The sequence below is a fragment of the Mytilus edulis genome, chromosome 9 (assembly GCF_963676685.1).
Source record: "Mytilus edulis chromosome 9, xbMytEdul2.2, whole genome shotgun sequence".
Taxonomy (NCBI): domain Eukaryota; kingdom Metazoa; phylum Mollusca; class Bivalvia; order Mytilida; family Mytilidae; genus Mytilus; species Mytilus edulis.
In genome coordinates, this window is record NC_092352.1 from 4,339,294 (window position 1) to 4,358,646 (window position 19,353).

Sequence of the window (19,353 nt, forward strand, 5' to 3'; positions counted from 1 at the left end):
ATGAATAAAATGCAAAGTAATATTAGGTTAACCGTGACTGTTGGCATTATATAAAACAAATATACAATGTACAAATGTAGCATAAAAACAAAATATATTAAGTTACGAGTTTGGTAAGCCAGTTTTGTAGTTTACATCTTTACTGTGACCATGGAAATGAAACTAACATGGCAAAAACAAAAGAAATCTAGTTGAATGAATCGTAATGTAAAAGATTTTTGTCTAAAAGGAATGCAATAACATCAATAGTATTAGTTTTTACTGCATACAAAACAAATTTCGACACTTAAGTATCTTCAATGATGCTAAAGACAGCTATATTTAAAAGCAGATTGTTTATGTCTAGAATGCACTCAAAATGTAGCGGGGTTTTCTGCACAACTAACTCAAACATGATTGGGTACTGGACAACCTTATTTCAAGCTGGTACAAACGTTATTAGACCCCTCTTTATGCCACCTACAAGTCAGACCCCTCTAACAGCGGTTATCCTTTAAGTTATTAGTTGCAAAGACTATGTTTTGTCTTATTTCAGGTTAGTGACAATTGGTTCGCACACTTTTTAAATATTTTCCCTGTGCCTACCAGCATGTGTAGGGTGTTTTTAGATGAGCAACTTGAAATATTGTTTATACGCTAACCAACGATTCAGTATTTGCTTCGCATCACGTTACAAAGCTATGATTTTCATACGATATTTACGCATTATTACTGACCGAAAATGGATTATCTTTGGTTGCCTTATGATTTTGGATAGATTCTATTGGATAGAATGAGATATGGTATGGAAACATATTCCGAACAGGATAAAAAGACAGGTTGAACTTGTAAAGGACATTGCATCTGCTTTATGAATAAAAGTAATGATAAATTTAGCTGCAATACATACCTTAACTCATAGATATTATCATATAATTTGAGCACAATTTGTACAGCACATGATCATTGCTCATTGTTGAAGGCCGTACTGTGATCTAAAGATGTTAATGTCTGTGTCATTTAGTGTCTTGTGAAGAGGTGTCTCATTGGCAATGATACCAAATCTTCTTTTTTTGTTTTATTTGTAAATACTACCTACTAGAGGAGATAAATTAATGTAACCTTAATATAAAGTAAACCTTTTCATCCACATATATGAATAAGTAAGTTGGAAATATCGTTATTTCACTAACCTTGATCATCAGAAACGACTAGTACAATATGTGGTCTTCTGTTGGCCTTTCCTTTGTAGTTGCCTAAAGATAACATTCGCCATTAAAGTAAACTAAGGCAACACTTGTTTACCGACGTTCAATTCCTATGAATTGACAAATGAATGAAAAAGATAAAAAACGAAGGAATCGCATAAAATTTATCTAGCGAATCGACACTCCGTTTGCGTGTTTTTCTCACTACTTTGGAAACACATTGGTGGCATTCGGCTGTTTTCTTGTCTTTGGTGGGGTTGTTGTCTCTTTGACATATTTCTCATTTTCATTCTCAGTTTTATTATTGATGATTTTTTTTTCTGAAAATTGTAGTTTTTTTTTTGTTCTGTATGTCAAGAGATCCTTCGTATAACACCTGTAGTGCTGAGATCCGTAAATGATTGTTTTCAATGAAATTTTACTTTTTACAAAACATTTGCCTTTCAATTTTGTGATGCATGCATTTTTAAAAGTAGAAATGTTATCTTCCGTTTCATTATAGATCAATATAATATTGAATAATTATCAATTATCATGAATTTAAAATCTTACATTGGTACACCTCTGAATGATTAAATTGTATTGATTCTTGCCCATAAAAGCGTATTTTGCATACCTAATTAGTTTAAAATGTAATCGTTCACTTTCTATACTCTTTTTGCCAAATTTAGACGGAAATAGTCATTAATTGTTGTTTTATATAAAGAGAAATATGACATTACAAAAGATCATTATAACCTAAAAAAAAAAAGAGTCAACAACGAGGAAATGATTCTTTTTTGAAAGCAATAGTTTTTAAAATCGTCAAGAGCTAACAAAAAGGCATAGTATTACCAAAATCATCAGACTGAGTACAGGACGCTAACACACTAGTTTATAATTTAACAACAGAAACACATTAACGTTCAAAATGTCTTTCAATATACAAATCAAAGGGAATCATATAAACAAGACCTGATGCAACCTCAGACTCATGTTATTCATGAATGGTGAATCTTAACTCGAATTGTCGGTTGTTTTCCGATATTCTTATCTTTAAAATACAATTTAAAACGAAAACCCACTTGAGAGAATTTCACTTTCACAAATTTGATGAATTCACAAACGACACAAAATTTATCAGAGACGAGCACCACAACATGCTCTAAATGATAACGCATCAGACAAAACTATTTTTTTTAAGAAACAAACACTTCTTACCAAGAAAAGCACCCAATCTGACAAATCTTACCTTCAGCATAATTCAGCAGATAGCAAAGCAAAACGGCTAAGATTTCTTTCAAATACAGCATCCTTCTTTATTGTTGCGAATTATTTTACAAATGCACATTATTTATGAAAGAATGTTCAGGCCGTCTGTCGCATTTTTCACCTTTGTTCATGTAGTAAGGTCAATATACTACAAAAAAAAAACAACACCTTTGCAACAGATTTTCATCAAATTTTGCATACATAATGATAAATAACATGTTAACCTTGGAATGATAGGCCAAAAAATACATTTTATGTGAATTTTGTTAAAATTATTGTATTTACTAAAAATTGGTGTAAAATAAAACAGGACGTCCGTATGTAATGTTGTTAAAATCATTTTAGAATATCCATGTCTCCAAAAAAAAAATTGCATAGGTTTTCCGTTTTATTGAAAATTAATTGGTTTCTCATAAAGATATAGGAAATGCGGTATTAGTACCAATGAGACAACTCTCCATCAAAATAACAATTTATAAAAGTAAGCCATTATAGGTCAATGTACGGCTTTCAATACGGAGCCTTGGCTCACACCGAACAGCAAGCTATACATTAGTAATGTAAAACCATTCAAACGGATAGCCAACGGTCTAATTTATATAAAAACGAGAAACACATATGAACTACATAAACAGACGACAACTACTGTACATCAGATTCCTGACTTTTATCAGGTGCAAACATTTGCAGCGGGATTAAACGTTTTAATGGAACCAAACCTTCTCCCTTTTCTAAAACAATAGTATTAAATTACAACATAGAAAAACACACTGTAAAATATCAATTGGAAGGCTTAACTCAATAAAAAAACCTCATGTATTTCAGTTTTCTAATTTTGCAAAAAAATGATTGGACCATTCACTTTTGGTTTGATGTATTATCTAATCCGTGACCACGCCGTAATTGAATTACCTTAATTTAACGGCTATTCAACGACGTTAAATAACATGCTACATTTTTTTCTATTGCACGAGAGTTTCGCTTGTAGACAACCCAATACCATTTTCGATATGAATTTTACTACACAAGATCGACATTTCGACAATTGATGTGTCTACATTGATGCTCGAATATATGAAAATCTAAATCATATTAAAAAAATGAAGAACTGATAAAATCATAAAGGAAAAAAAAGTAACACATGAGCAAGACCTGATAGTGCATCAACTCCTGTAACACATATGATATAATATCTTTTGCAATTGGAAAGAAAAGTAGACAAGCAATTGACAGGAATTCATTTTCACAATGGATGGACAAACGGTACAAAATTGCTCGACACCACATGATGCCATAATGATTATGCACAAGACCAAATTATCTTATTAAACAAACAATTCTAAGCACCTCCTCTGTCAAATCTTAACATCAGCATGGTTACGATGAAAATAAAATCAAATTAAAACTGCTGAGATTTCTGTCCAATATAGCATCCTTATTAATTGTCGTTAACTATTTAACATTTCAAAATCATTTGCAAAATAATATTCATTGCATATATCGTATAATGCGCCCTTGAGAGTATAACAAGAATGTAGCTGCATTTTAGGGTCAGGATACTTTTCACAGGCAAATTTTGCTAACATGAAGTAGACATGAATCTCACGTGAAATTTATATCCAAAGTTTCACCTTACTTATTCATCTCAAGTGAGCTTATACACGAAAATGTTTTTAACAAATGTGGTATTTATCTTACATGATTTTGATTAAATTTGAAACTTTAAATGTTATTACCTTTTTGTTTCAATATTATGGAATTGTATGCGACTTTTGTACAAGTAAGAGGTTAAACTACTTATAAAACCAGGTTCAATCCACCATTTTCTACTAAAGAACATTCTTGTGCAAAATCACGAGTCTGACAGTTGTCATTCATTTGTTTGATGTGTTTGAGCCTTTGATTTTTGCTTTTAAAAGAGGGACGAAAGATACCAAAGGGACAGTCAAACTCATAAATCTAAAACAAACTGACAACGCCATGGCTAAAAATGAAAAAGACAAACAGAAAAACTATAGTACACATGACACAACATAGAAAACTAAAGAATAAACAACACGAACCCCACCAAAAACTAGGGGTGATCTCAGGTGCTCCGGAAGGGTAAGCAGATCCTGCTTCACATGTGGCACCCGTCGTTAAATTATCCACATGTGGCACCCGTCGTTAAATTAAGGACTCTCCGGTTTGAATTTCCTTGGAGTTTAGTGTTTTTGTTTATTTACTTTTCAAATAAGATGCATGTACAACTCGGATGTACTGAATTTACGTGAGCATCGTGAGAGGTAGAATTAACGCGAGATTAAAATGAATTTAATCTCATGTAAAAAATCATGTAAATTGTGATAGTCACATATTTTCATAAACATTTCCAAATATTTACATTATTTTGACCTTGGATTGAAAAAACATGGAATATACAAAATATAATTGATTTTCTTAAATTCTGGTAAAAAGTTTTACATTAAAACTCTTAAATCAGTGTTAAATCACACGAAGTTGTCGTAAACGTGGTTAAAATAATGCATTTATTTTCCAAACATAAATATTTCAAAACAAATTTTCAACGTTGACGACGTTAGGCTAAATACTACGTTTTCAAATATTTTACAACGAAAACCATTTTGTAAGAATGTAATATAAAACGTAGAAAGTGGCATTTATTGTTTTTATAAACAATGAAATGAGAGAATAAATATATTGTGTTTGTAATACAGAATGGTTTAAACAAAAACACAGTTTCAAAGATTTATATTCAGATCGTATTATGCATAGTTAAAAAACATCACTGGCAACCGTATTGCACCGTTTTATTTTGCTTGCTACACGATTATGTGGTTCATTATATTTTATAGGGAAAACGGTACTATTACATTTTCCGAGCATTGGGTTGGCCTTTTGTATACCCAAGGCAGGTGAAGGAAATCAACTTAGGAGTGCTGTGATTGGATGTTAAAGGGGCACTAGCTGTCAAATTCATGTTCACCGATTTTATTCAAATTCTTATATTTGATTTATAACAATGTAAATCATTTATCCAAACTATTAAAAGTCTAAATTTAACAATTAACAAGGCACCGGCATGGAAATACTTAGCTCCGTTTCGTGTGTATTTTAGTTTAGACGTCATCTAATTAATTATCGAGTTGACCTCTAAAGTCATCCGATGACCATATAAGCGATGTGAAATAAATAAATTAAGCAAACTCGTGCTGTTGGATTATTCTAGGTCTACTTAATTTCATATTATAGATGAAAAATAAATGTTTATCATCGTTTTTACCTGTATAAGAATGATGTTTTGTGGATCGAATCAGTCAATCAAATGATTTACCCTTGTTTCACTTTCCATGTTGACATTCATTTCCTTTAAATAACTTTACACATACAAATCACGTGGTATCAATCTCAAGCTAAGGGGTTAAATTGAAGTTCAGATGAATACGGATTCAATGGGGTCGAATTATTCACTTGCAAGTGAATAGTTCACAATCAATGTTTTCTGGCTTTTTTTGACAAAATTGAACCATACTGGCTGCTAAAAGCGAATTATTATTTCGCTATTTGAATTTCATTAATGATTGAGCCAAAAAAGTAATGTTTTAGATTTTTTATATATCTCGTAGCTAGTGCCTCTTTAACAATGTTTAAGGTACAATTTATTTATTTATCTATGGATAACTGCAGTGTGTATATTTACAGTATAAATTTTGAAACCTATTGATATATTTTCTACAGAATTATTCGAAAAGAATTGAAAAAATTCATAAATTCATAAAATATGACGATGGGCATTGATAACATAAACAAGCTCCGTTGGAAGTTGGTCATGAAACTATTTGGCTTCAATTTTTGAAACAGAATAATAAAGTACTCACATCAAACATACCTGTTTTATACAGATTTTATCATAAACAGTGGTAAATTTAGAAAATGTTAGTATTGTATATGGCAGAATGAATAGTTAGGTTTTCCCAATAAACGTACAGATGATAATCCATCGTATATTGGACGACGACTTTCATCAATTGTTTGTTTTGTTTTGTTTAATAACAACTTCTGTTATTTGGTTTATTCAGTTATACGTATCTTACATGCAGCATAACTAACCAAAACTGCTAAGAATTCTATCAAATATACTTCTAACATTTATCGGTGATTAAATATTGGACACATGCACAATATTCGCAAAAAACAAACCCAAACGTACAAGAAACGTAAAAACCACATCTGAAATGATTGTCTTTTTCTAATTGAAGAACAACCACATCTTCAAAACAAAAACCAAAAATTGTCTGAAATATTTTGGGGTATAAGCTACAATTGATATGGTAAAACTTAAGATAAGTTCGCGTCTTAGCATTTACAAAAAGAAAAAGTTATTGCGAGAGAGACATACAAATATCTTACAAGTCGCAGTCAAAATAACACAAATGAAAAGGCAAGAAACGACACAGAAAACTAAAGAATATAATAAACTAGCCCTACCAAAAACCGAAAGTTATCCCCAGTGATTTAAAAGGGTTAAGATCATACTCAACAGGAGAAAACTGGCGTGATACTCCTATACACTACATTGACGTGATACTCCTATACACTACATTGACAAGTATTTATTAATCATTACAATTCAATGTGTGGTCACTAATTACTGTAAAGAAATGATAATGTATTTATGAGAATTGTAAAAACACCGATCTATTTCAATCAAATTTAGAGATTGTAAAGGATCAGAGGTTTTAACCTTTCTTCACAAAATAAATGATTAAATGTGAACCCCTATATACTCAAACACACAAATAAATTTTTACCGTTTAAATCAACTAAAAAATATCATGATTATTTGTAATTAAAATATAGAATGTATAAATGGTATTCACAAATCTGGATATAATGTATTGGAAAAATGTACAGGTAAAACAATAATAATATAAATTGTACTTCTTTTCCTTACAATCAATATACCCATCATATACGTTCAGCAAAATTTAAAAAACCTGGTGTTCATTGATCCACCCTATCTATTACTATACCTAATTTAAATCCGCCATACTATCGTTTGATGCACACCAGTGCACAATGAAGATTTATATTTTTAAAGGGAGAATATTCCAGAATGTATTTGTCAATGTTAGCAACTGCCTTTGTATAATGAACTATATAATGTGAGTATATATTATTTTGAAATAGAAAATTGTCAATGCTTTACGTGTGCTTATTGTGTTTGTAAATGAAACGGGGGTTCGATTTCTAAAACAATATGTATAGTTTGTATAAATGCAATGTGGAGGAAGGAAAATAATTAGAACACATCAACCAAAGAAACGTACATATAATTAACTCTAATGACAATAACTAGATGATTGTAAAAAGTACCCGGAAGTACAGAAGCCGATGACATATTGATTATACCCATGCCATCGAGTACTAGCATAAAGAAGACAATTGTTTATTATTTGAAAAATTATACTACACATAAAATCATTGAAGCGATAAACTCGTTAACTGATATAGCATTGGTTTATACCTTTAAATTAACTGTTTAACTACAAAATATATAAAAACACATTAACATTGCCTTACAAGATTTTGTAAGGTCGTCAAATATGGACTTAAAATTGTCAAAGTGGTATAAAATGTACAACAATAGGCTGGTAAGATATATTTTGAGGTGTTAATTCACTACTATTGTTGTGGTTACATTTGAATTATGACAGCTTGCATCCAAACAATAATATTTTCATAGAATGAATATGTCTGTAGCGTTTCAAATTTATACGAAATCCGATATTTTGATATTTCTAAAATTTCGGGAAAAAGACAAACCTTTCATACATTTTGTTTCATTGTAAATAAAGGCAACAGTAGTATACCGCTGTTCAAAACTCATAAATCCATGGACAAAAAACAAAAAATCGGGGTAACAAACTAAAACTGAGGGAAACGCATTAAATATAAGAGGAGAACAACGACACAATATAAAATGTAACACACACAGAAACGGACTAAGCATTCGACAAAATCCTATGAGAATAACAAATATAACATCAAAACCAAATACATGAATTTGGGATAGATAAGTACCGTGACACGTCTTATAGTAATGTGAACTCACACTCAAAAATAAGAGAAAACAAACGTCTTAACAGAAACACAACGTTAAAATGTAACACACACAGAAACGAACTATAATATAACAATGGCCATATTCCTGACTTGGTACAGGACATTTTTAAATGGTGGGTTGAACCTGGTTTTGTGGCATGCCAAACCTCGCACTAAAAAAATAGATGACCTCATCCAGTTACAGTTTAATAGTCACTTTAATTATTTTTCACGATTGTGTAAAGAAATGCAAATTAACCTGTTTTCATCTTATGATTTATTTTCATGTGCAGGATTTAATTATATATTACAGGCTAAATTAATCATATAAGAATCTTTCAACAAAGTTACACTTCAGATGCATAATTTAAATATATATTAAGACAATCAATATTAATTTTTATTTTAAAAGTATGAGCTTAATTAGTATAAAAACTGTTATCCCATGCGGCACTTGAATTACTTTGTAAGTCGTAGACTTTTTTGTGAGATAGGCGGAAAAAAGTTAAAATTAATCTCAAGCAATGTCGTAAATCCACAAGAAATCGATTTTATAATTTGAAAAGAAATTATTCAATTTATATTTTTCCCTGTATCTCCTAGCAATAAAACAAGGTTCAACCCACCATTTTATATAAATATGACCTGCAAAAGGAATATGGCAGTCGTTATCAAATAGTTCATTTCTATGTATGTTTGCGTTTGTTTTTGTTGCAGTTCAGAGTGTCTGTTGTTTCGTGATTTTACTCTTATAGGGGATCTGTTTATGTTTTAATTTGAACCCCGGATTTGTTTTCACTAATCATAAGTTTATTGAACAGCGGTATACCATTGTTGCCTTTATCATGTTTATGTAACAATTGTCGTTGAATAATAAAGTTTATTTAATACAAGAATTACAAATAACATCTGGTAAAGGAGGAGCATTATTAACTTGATCGATTTATTCTTTGCAAGGTCTACTGATAATGACCAGTCCATATCTAAATAGTTGTATGACTACATCTAGTTGGCAGAATATGATGATTCTTTTATATAAGTTCTGGTATTAAATTCAAAGCAAGTATAACCCTTACTTCTGTCTTGAATTTCATACCTCTAAATCGACATAATGTCGAGAATCCTCATTAGCGTATTTAAAGTAATAAAAACGTGTAGGATTCAATAGAAAAAAGTCGTTTTTACTGTGTACAGAAAATACGCCTTAATTCATCGTTGATTAAACATATTATACATTGATATTGAAGAGGTCAAATCATAAAAAAAATGACTTGCTCAAGATTTTGTCCATTAATCTATATTATTCCTTCCATAATAAATTAATCATCATGCCTCTGTGTCCTATAGGTACCATGTGTTGTCGCATTTGTCATCCATTCTTATGATTATTCAGTTTGGGTTATTTTGGGAGAAAAACGAATTTTTCCCTCATTGGACGAAATTTTGAGTCAGACTAGACATCCGGTTTGCGTTTTGGTTTTTTGTACTTTGTACATACCAAAGACTATGAATAACGTGTATTTGCTATCTGCTATCAATTTCAAGTTTACTATCCACGGCGGTCACTGAGTTTATTAAATAGAGAGGGGCTATATAATATGTCAATGACCGCCGTGGATCGATAAGTAAATTGAGAGTTGAAAGTAAAAAGCATTATTGAAATCAATAGAAACAAAAAATATAGGAGTTTTGGAGGAAAAACAATTGTCATGTCCAAAAGTACCTATATTTTTTGATACCTTTTCTGAAAATCTTCAGTCATAAAATCTTTTACAAAAAATCATCGGGTCACTAAGTATAGTAAATAGAAATATTGAAATAAATAGAAAACAAAATAAATGGAAATTTTGGGGAAAAAAGGAGAAGGGCTTGAAAAACAATTGTCCTGTCCCCAAGAACCTTTAACTTTTATTAACTTTCTTGAAATTCGCCAGCCATTAATTTTTTTTACAAAAATTCAACCTACAACACTTTACATGTACTGGCTTTCAACAACGCTCTGGATGCCCGCGATTTCGCGGGTGTGTTTCTATCATTTATCATCCTTGCTTAAAGTATTTCAGTTTGGGTTATTTTTGGAGAAATACGAAAATATAGGCGCTCATATGTTTATTTGTTCCGTCATCGGACTGTCTTTTTGAGAAATATAAAAGACTTCCGCTGCCCTTTAGGCCTGTTTTGAAATTAAACATAGTTTGTATAAGTACTTGGGACAGAACAATTATATTTTTGGGTTTTTCTGTATACTATGATCTTACATATACTATAGATAAAGTGTATTTGCTATTTATATTTATTATGAATCTAATAGTTTTCTTTCCACGACGGTCACTAAAATATTTCTGTATACTACATACATATACTATGAATAAATTGTATACATTTTCTATAATTTACTATAAATTCCAATAGTCTACTGGGGTGACTTAATATATCAGTGACCGTTTTATCATATAGTAATTATATATATAATATATGTATGTTCATAATATACAGAAAAACAGAAAGAATAAAAATAGGTATTAGGAAAAAAGGGGGAGGGCAAACAAAATAAAATGTGCTCAGTCCCCAAGTACCTTTGACTTTTGATACCTCTCCTGGAATTCTCCAGTTATATCTTTTTTACAGTTTACATACGCTCTATTTCCCCGCGATTTCGTGGGTGTATTCTAGTATTTATTAAAGGTTCCGGGATTATAATTTAATACACCAGACGCGCGTTTCGTTTACATAAGACTCATCAGTTACGCTCAGATCAATATATTCATAAAACCAAACAAGTACAAAGTTGAAGGGCATCGAGGACCTGAAATTCCAAAATATTGTGCCAAATATGGCTAAGGTTATCTATGCCTGGGATACAAAAATACTTAGTATTTTGAAAATTCATACTTTTGTAAACAGGAAATTTATAAAAATGACCAGACAATTAATTTCCATGTCAACTCCAAAGTGCTGACTTCTGGACTGGTGATCTTTGGTTGAAGTTATTTCTATAGGCAATTATTTTTATGAAGTCCATGTGTCCCTAATACCAATGAGAGACTATTTTTAGTCAAATTCCGAGTTTTTTTGCACAAACATTTTCATTTGACTATTGTCATCCGAGTATGTATAGTGTAATGTTTGTATTGTATCCTTGATATCTTTTTCTTTTTTAATTTATTAGCAATGTCAGAAAAGGCATTCAAAACTAGCTATTATAATATGTCTAAATAACTTATTTTTTATGACTCGCCTTCAAATTTGGGAATACTACAAAAATGGTGTAGATCATAAGATAAACGAATCCATGCCTATATTACACTTGCTGTGCACGTGTTTCTTATAATTCGTTCATTGGTATTATAAGTGTAAATTAAACACATTTTCTAATTATATCTCTACTGTGTAATTTATGGTTCGTGTTAATTTTTTTCTCAATGGATTTTCACAATACAATAATTGAAAAGTTTTTTTAAGCAGATGCAAATATTATGGACAATTAAAAAAAACCTTTCTAAAAAGATGTGTTATGATTGCCAATGTACCAACTCTCCATGTGAAAGTAAAAAATAATGCTTGCTTTGTTTATACTTAAGATACCTTATTCTTCTTAAGATGTCCACTGTTGTCGCTTTCATTCGATTTACAGGAAACGTCAGTGTTTAACAGATACGGTTTTGTTTCAATATTAATATTTAAATTATCTTTTAGTCATCCTTTGACTGATATTAAAAATATTTTTGAATTAAAAAGATATACAAACTATTGCATTCGCCTTGTTCATGATTTTGTTTTACTCACATAAAATATGTTTAGAGTTTTGTATGAACGTATTCTTGTATTATTTTGCAGAGGATGTCGATAGCAGCTAGTCATGTGGACGTTATTCAGAAAACGAGGAAATTGTGTTGTGATATGTCTCATTACCCTGTTTACGTTTGTGACTTTCCTTTTGCAAACACAACAACAGTTCAATGGTATATTCTATTGAGAAGTCATTCTATTTAATCAGGTCGATGACACATTTATATTCAGCTTGTGTGAAGTTGCGTACTCAACTATCAGTTTTTTTCTTAATGTAATTAGTTGTTTATAAAAATGTGGTAAACTCTTGGAATTTGATATATATTAATTATGGTTCATCTAACAAATGGACAAATATGGCCGTATTTTCACCTCAATAACTACTCTGTGTACAGACTTACCTGTACAGTTTGGAAAGTTTTAAGGCCTAGCATCCACCAGATATATAAAAGTTAAAATTATTTTGCATATCAGAAAGATAAAATCTTGTTTGGGTTACGATGGACATTTTTGTTCATTCCTTGCTTTGACGCACGACAAGTTTTTTCCTTGATCCCTATATCGAAATGTTTTTTAATGAAAAGTCCAGTTAAAAAAAAAATTCTGATACCTTTGAATCTTAGACAATGCAGTTATGAAACATTAATAAAATGATTAATATATCAAGACACAGAATTAATTGCATGTATACATTGTCTATCAATATGTTAAAGACAGTCCTATGTTTTAATTATTTTCCAGTTATTCCATTTGATGGCAATGTGTTAAACGTCAGCAGAATAGCGAAGGGACATAAAATTCCGAAACCTCTTCCGCAAAAAATTACATTATCAACTTCTTCACCGGAAAAGCATGAGGTCAAGTTTAGAAGACCAATAGCACGAAACAAATCTCCTCAATCACCGCTGCCAACTTCAATCATGTGTCTAGTCCTCACAACACATACTACTTTACTGTCCAAAGCTAAAGCTGTAAATGATACATGGGGAAAACGGTGTAACAAGACTATTTTCTTCACTAATAGACCAAGTACACTACCGAATGTTATTTACTTAGATTTAGCTAAAGATGGCCGAAAACATCTTACAGATAAGGTTGTTCGGATATTTGATTATGTACATACACATTTTACAGAATATGATTGGTTTTTAAAAGCTGATGATGATACATACGTTATTTTGGAAAACTTAAGGCATTTCTTATCATACTTTAAAAGTACCGAACCAGTGTATTTGGGCCAAAACTATAAGCTCTACACTAAACAAGGGTATCATAGTGGTGGTGCAGGATATGTTCTGAGTAAGGAAGCTTTAAATAAACTCATGTTTGGGATTAAATATAAAAACTGTCCTAAGGATGGCAAAGATGAAGATGTGGATATTGGAAAGTGTTTGGACAGCCAAGGTGTTTCTGTATATGATACAACAGATAAATTTAATCGAGAAACATTTCATGGCGGAACTATGGAGGACCATATGGTTGGACCATTATCCGATTTACTAAAGAATTATCCTAGTACACCGTCCAAAACGGTAACAAATATTATAATCCTTTGTTTACACTTGTTATATTCATAGAACTTATATATTACATACATTTTGTGAAGCAAAAGAAACTTTACAAAAAGTGATAAGCTTATTTGAACAAAAAGTCATGCAAATTCATTACTTTTAACATATTCTACATAACATACTAGCAACAAAAAAAAGTAAAATAAGTAAGAAATACTGAAACATAAAAACTAAATGGCTAATATCTTATTTAAACTAACTATAACTACTAACTACTATTAACCATAGTGTCCAATTAACGATTTTGTGATAATATGATTGAAAGGAGATTAACAATAGAATAATGCATAGATAGCAGGAGAAATTTCCCTCACTTTATGTTTGTTCCCTCTCAATCGCTTAACAAGATTTGAATATCGGCTAAAAAAGAAAAAGAACAACAGTCAAATAGTATTACGAAAAACACAACACAACACAAAAAATAAAGACAAAGCAAACTGAAACTCACTAAAATCTTGGAGTGATTGCAGGTTCTCCTGAAGGGTAAGGAGATACTGCTCCAGATGTGACAACCACCGTATTACGCACATTAGTACAAGCCCGATTAAAAATCTATTTCGGTAAATAACATTAGAAAAAGGGGATACAAATCTGTTCCATCATTTATCTAAAGCTTGATGAGAAGATGCGTTCAACATAGTCACAAATGTTTGAATCTTGAAGTGAGAGAACTAAATTCAAGAGGAATACCGTAGAGCACGAGATGTATGCAAAATTTTACTAAGGGCGTTAAACGAATGAATTGAAGGACTGAAATAAAATGAAAATGAATATATAGATAAGGCAATGTGGTATCTTTACCTCTCAGACAACTATCAAACTAGTTTTCCATCACGGCGTGTGAACTATACAAGAAAGTTGTATCAATTACAAAAAAAGATTGTAAATGAAAAAAACCATTTGTGTGCATACTCAAAATTTCTATGAGAGAGAATTTTTAAATTAATTGTGAGAAGATAGGTTTTATTATATGTTTTAAGAAAATAAGAGAAAAAATGGTGTCACCGAATTTTTCTTCTTGCTACAAGTAAATAAAACAAAATCCCTATTAGTCCAGTTTATTTTTTTTGTACTAAAAGTGTAAAACAATGATTCTTAAAACAAACACAAAAGATATTTGTTTATATATTTTGGATAATACAATAAATCACCAAGTTTTCTTTATATAAATAGACAGTCTAAATAAAGGCAACATTAGTATACCGCTGTTCAAACTCATAAATCCATGGACAAAAAACAAAATCGGGGTAACAAACTAAAACTGAGGGAAACGCATAAATATAAGAGGAGAACAACGAAACAACACTACAATGTTACACACACAGAAACGGACCAAGCATCAGACAAAATCCCACGAGAATAACAAATATAACATCAAAACCAAATACATGAATTTGGGATAGACAAGTACCGTGACACGTCTTATCGCAATCTAACCATTGAATTGCAAATTTGTCTCCAAATTTGCAGATGTGGGCAAATAAATTAATTTTTATGTTTTGGTCGTAATAATAATTATTATTAGATTATTGTGTCATCTGTCGAAAGCAATATCAGAAACTATGTCATCTTTCGTATAAAAATAAAAGAAGATAGAAATGCATAACTTTTCAAATTGTATTCCTTCTCTCAAAATTTTTACGTGTCCACGTATATTAATTAAAATTTGTGTTTCCCTTTTCAAAGTCTAATGTCATTCGCATTTTCACATAGTTCTTGGTTTACTATCCTTTATTACTTCAAACCGGAAACTATTTCGTCGTTGAGCACTAAACATATATCGTGAGTAACCAGTTTGGAATCGTGTACAACAGTATTAACCAACGGTGCTTGTGATCTCCGACACATCACACATGAGTTACAAAGGTTTTATGTGTACATCAGTATTAACCAACGGTGCTTGTGATCTCCGACACATCACACATGAGTTACAAAGGTTTTATGTGTACATCAGTATTAACCAACGGTGCTTGTGATCTCCGACACATCACACATGAGTTACAAAGGTTTTATGTGTACATCAGTATTAACCAACGGTGCTTGTGATCTCCGACACATCACACATGAGTTACAAAGGTTTTATGTGTACATTAGTATTAACCAACGGTGCTTGTGATCTCCGACACATCAGACATGAGTTACAAAGGTTTTATGTGTACATTAGTATTAACCAACGGTGCTTGTGATCTCCGACACATCACACATGAGTTACAAAGGTTTTATGTGTACCTTAGTATTAACCAACGGTGCTTGTGATCTCCGACACATCACACATGAGTTACAAAGGTTTTATGTGTACATTAGTATTAACCAACGGTGCTTGTGATCTCCGACACATCACACATGAGTTACAAAGGTTTTATGTGTACATTAGTATTAACCAACGGTGCTTGTGATCTCCGACACATTACACATGAGTTACAAAGGTTTTATGTGTACCTTAGTATTTTGTATGGTAGACGTAAAACCTTATCTCATGTCCAATATATTTATACAATTGGTTAGCTCAATTCCTTCTTGTCAAAGTGTTGTTAAATGCATCAGTAAAACAGAATCATTTCTAAATAACTTAAGGAGGCTCGAGGGTATAAATATTTCAGAAAAAAGTTAAACATTTTTTTTTCATTACACATTTTACTTATTGCCCGTAGTAGTTGTTACTTGTCATATGGTACAAAAAGAATTCCAAAAAATCAATTCGTGTTGTCCCCAGATGACTTTTAAAATGTATATATCATTGAGCAAGCTCAAAATTATCTCCCTTTGATGCAAAAATGACATTTTTTTGGCATTAAAATTAAAATATCTTTTTTAATTCAACGGTAACATATATTTTTTTATTATATTTTTTAAAAAAGCAGTACTTAAACCAAACTTTGTAAAATTTGAGTGATTTCTGTAATTAAGTTCTTTTTTTATTTCGATATTTCCTCTATTTTCCCTATTACTAGTAGTTCAACAGAAAAAAGTGCCTCTACGAAAATGTACGCTTCTTTCGAAGCCAGATTGTGAGCGTAAAAAAACGGTGACCCCATGTTTTTATTTTATTTTTCTATTAAGTATAAGATAAAGTTCTTTTATAGAAAAATATAGCAAAATCCTATATTACAAAAAAAAAAATTGATTAAGACCCGCGAGCACCCTTAATATACCAAATATTATCTAGGGATTTACTGAAGAGAACTTTCCATTTCTATGTAGCAACATTCCAGTAGCACCTGCATACGGGGTATATATCTCCCAATTGATACATGTACGATATGCCCGTTCTTGTATTTCCTATCATGATAGAGGGTTGCTGCTCACAAGGAAGCTATTAAACCAAGAGTTCCAAATGGTGAAGTTGAAACCATCCCTTAGTAAATTTTACGGACGCCATCACGAGTTTAGTAAATTTTACGGACGCCATCACGAGTTGGTTGACCGTTATGGAATAACCATTTCACAGATGATATCGGATATGTTCCTTACGTCGTAAAAACAACCCCCTTCCTTTTCATGAATGTGACCTACCGAGTTAGACTATTTACCGGATGTGTTATAATACGAGCTACACGACGGGTGCCACATGTGGAGCGGGATCAGCTTACCTTTCTGGAGCACTTGAGATAACCCCTAGTTTTAGGTGGGGTTCGTGTTGCTTATTCTTTAGTTTTCTATGTTGTGTCATGTGTACTATTATTGTCTGTTTGTCATTTATATTTTTAGCCATGGCGTTGTCAGTTAATTTTCGATTTATGAGTTTGACTGTCCTTTTAGTCTCTTTCTTCCCTCTTTTTTAACATTTACGATTAGTAAAAATGTATATTTATGTAATAATAATGTAGTTTGGTTATAGATGGGAAACAAGCTACTGTATGACGCTTTATTTTTCGATACTATATGTTACTGTGCTAACATGTCAAACGCAATGTATTTCAATAGTATGACAATATCTGCTTATCTATTGTAAATATCTGAGCTAAGGCCAAATCGGTTTGGATTGTGTTTTTTTAATCTCGTGTAGAGTTTCCAACACCTTCCTTCCATGATGCCATGATGTTGTTCAATATTCATTATCATAGTGTAAATTCCTTTTTATTCTTCCACTTTTTAATAGTCTTAATGTTCAATAACTGATTCCTAATAAATAAAAACATATTTGTTTTACAGGGTAAAGACTGCTGCAGTACCAGTACAATAACATTCCATTATGTCACACCGAAGATGATGTACATATTGGATATATTTCTATACCATTTGACAGTTTATGGACGCAATTACAGCAGCAGTCAAAACGCTTTTGCTTTAGACCAATAACGTTAAATTATTGGAATAGATTGAAATGACGAATCAAATGAAAAATCCGTGCTTAGTTATTGTAAGGACACAGGACTTCTTGTGAAATAAACAAAAAGTAAAAATAAAAAAAATTCCGAACTTCGAGGAAAATTAAAAACGGAAAGATCCTAAACAAGGGCAAAATCAAAAGCTCAAACACATCAATCGGATGAATAGCAACTGTAATATTCCTGACATTGTACGGTTTTTTTCTTATGTAGAATATAGAGGATACAGGTTTCAGAAAATATTTTTAGTAATGCAAGTGCAATGCGTTTTGATCTGCAACAACTTTAGTTCATCATTACAATATTGTTTTTCATTATGAGGTATACACTAACCAATGTTATCATACACTTGTACGTTGTGAATAACGCAAAACGATAAAAAAAAAATAAGAATATACAAATAACGAGTTGTTAAGTAGGGAGAACGCATCTAAACCAAATATACAGGTACAATAGAAGGTATATGATGCAGCTATTCGTGATTTTTATCAAAACTGTTATTTACAATGTTTAAAGAATGAATTAGCTGGGGGAAAATCAAACGAACTCTTCAATGAGAATTGTAATTGAATTAGAACAGTCTGTATAGAAAATAACCATTAGTTTGTCATTCGAAAGCAAAATTCTACCCTAATCAAATAAATCTCGTTTTGGATTGATGAATGATTAATAATTATTGAAATATACATGAAGTCCAAAAATAGAAAAAAACTTTATAAAGAAGTGATTAAATTTAACTCAGTAATTTGAGTTGACAACCATTAATGTTAAACGAAGTATAAATAAGAGGCACTAGTAGTTTATCGATATTCAAATGTCGTTTATCCACGTAGGAGATTTAAATCAATGTAACAAAAACGGATGAAATCAGATAAACAGCACAATAAGCGTGACCTGGGTATCGTCAAAACACATCTGAAATATATGCATCACCTGCAATGCGAATCTAAATCCAGTCAAATAGTCAAAATTGAATTCGATTGGTACAAAACAGATTAAACAAAAACTCTATGGTACAGTTTTATATAATATTTTGTAATACCGTTAATAGTATAGCAGTTTCTTATTCTTATTTGAATTGTATTATATTATTGTACCATTTCGTTCATAGCAAAAAATCAA

The 19,353-nt window shown here is 31.2% G+C and overlaps 1 protein-coding gene across 1 annotated transcript; it reads left to right on the plus strand.

Annotated features, from left to right (window-relative positions):
* Window positions 1–7,482: 7,482 nt before the first annotated feature.
* Window positions 7,483–18,341, plus strand: LOC139487529 (glycoprotein-N-acetylgalactosamine 3-beta-galactosyltransferase 1-like). The gene is made up of 4 exons (XM_071272394.1): window positions 7,483–7,603; window positions 12,381–12,505; window positions 13,074–13,864; window positions 18,056–18,341. The coding sequence occupies exons 2-4, from the start codon at window positions 12,403–12,405 to the stop codon at window positions 18,200–18,202; spliced, it is 1,041 nt and encodes a 346-aa protein (XP_071128495.1). The 5' UTR covers window positions 7,483–7,603; window positions 12,381–12,402; the 3' UTR covers window positions 18,203–18,341.
* Window positions 18,342–19,353: the final 1,012 nt, after the last annotated feature.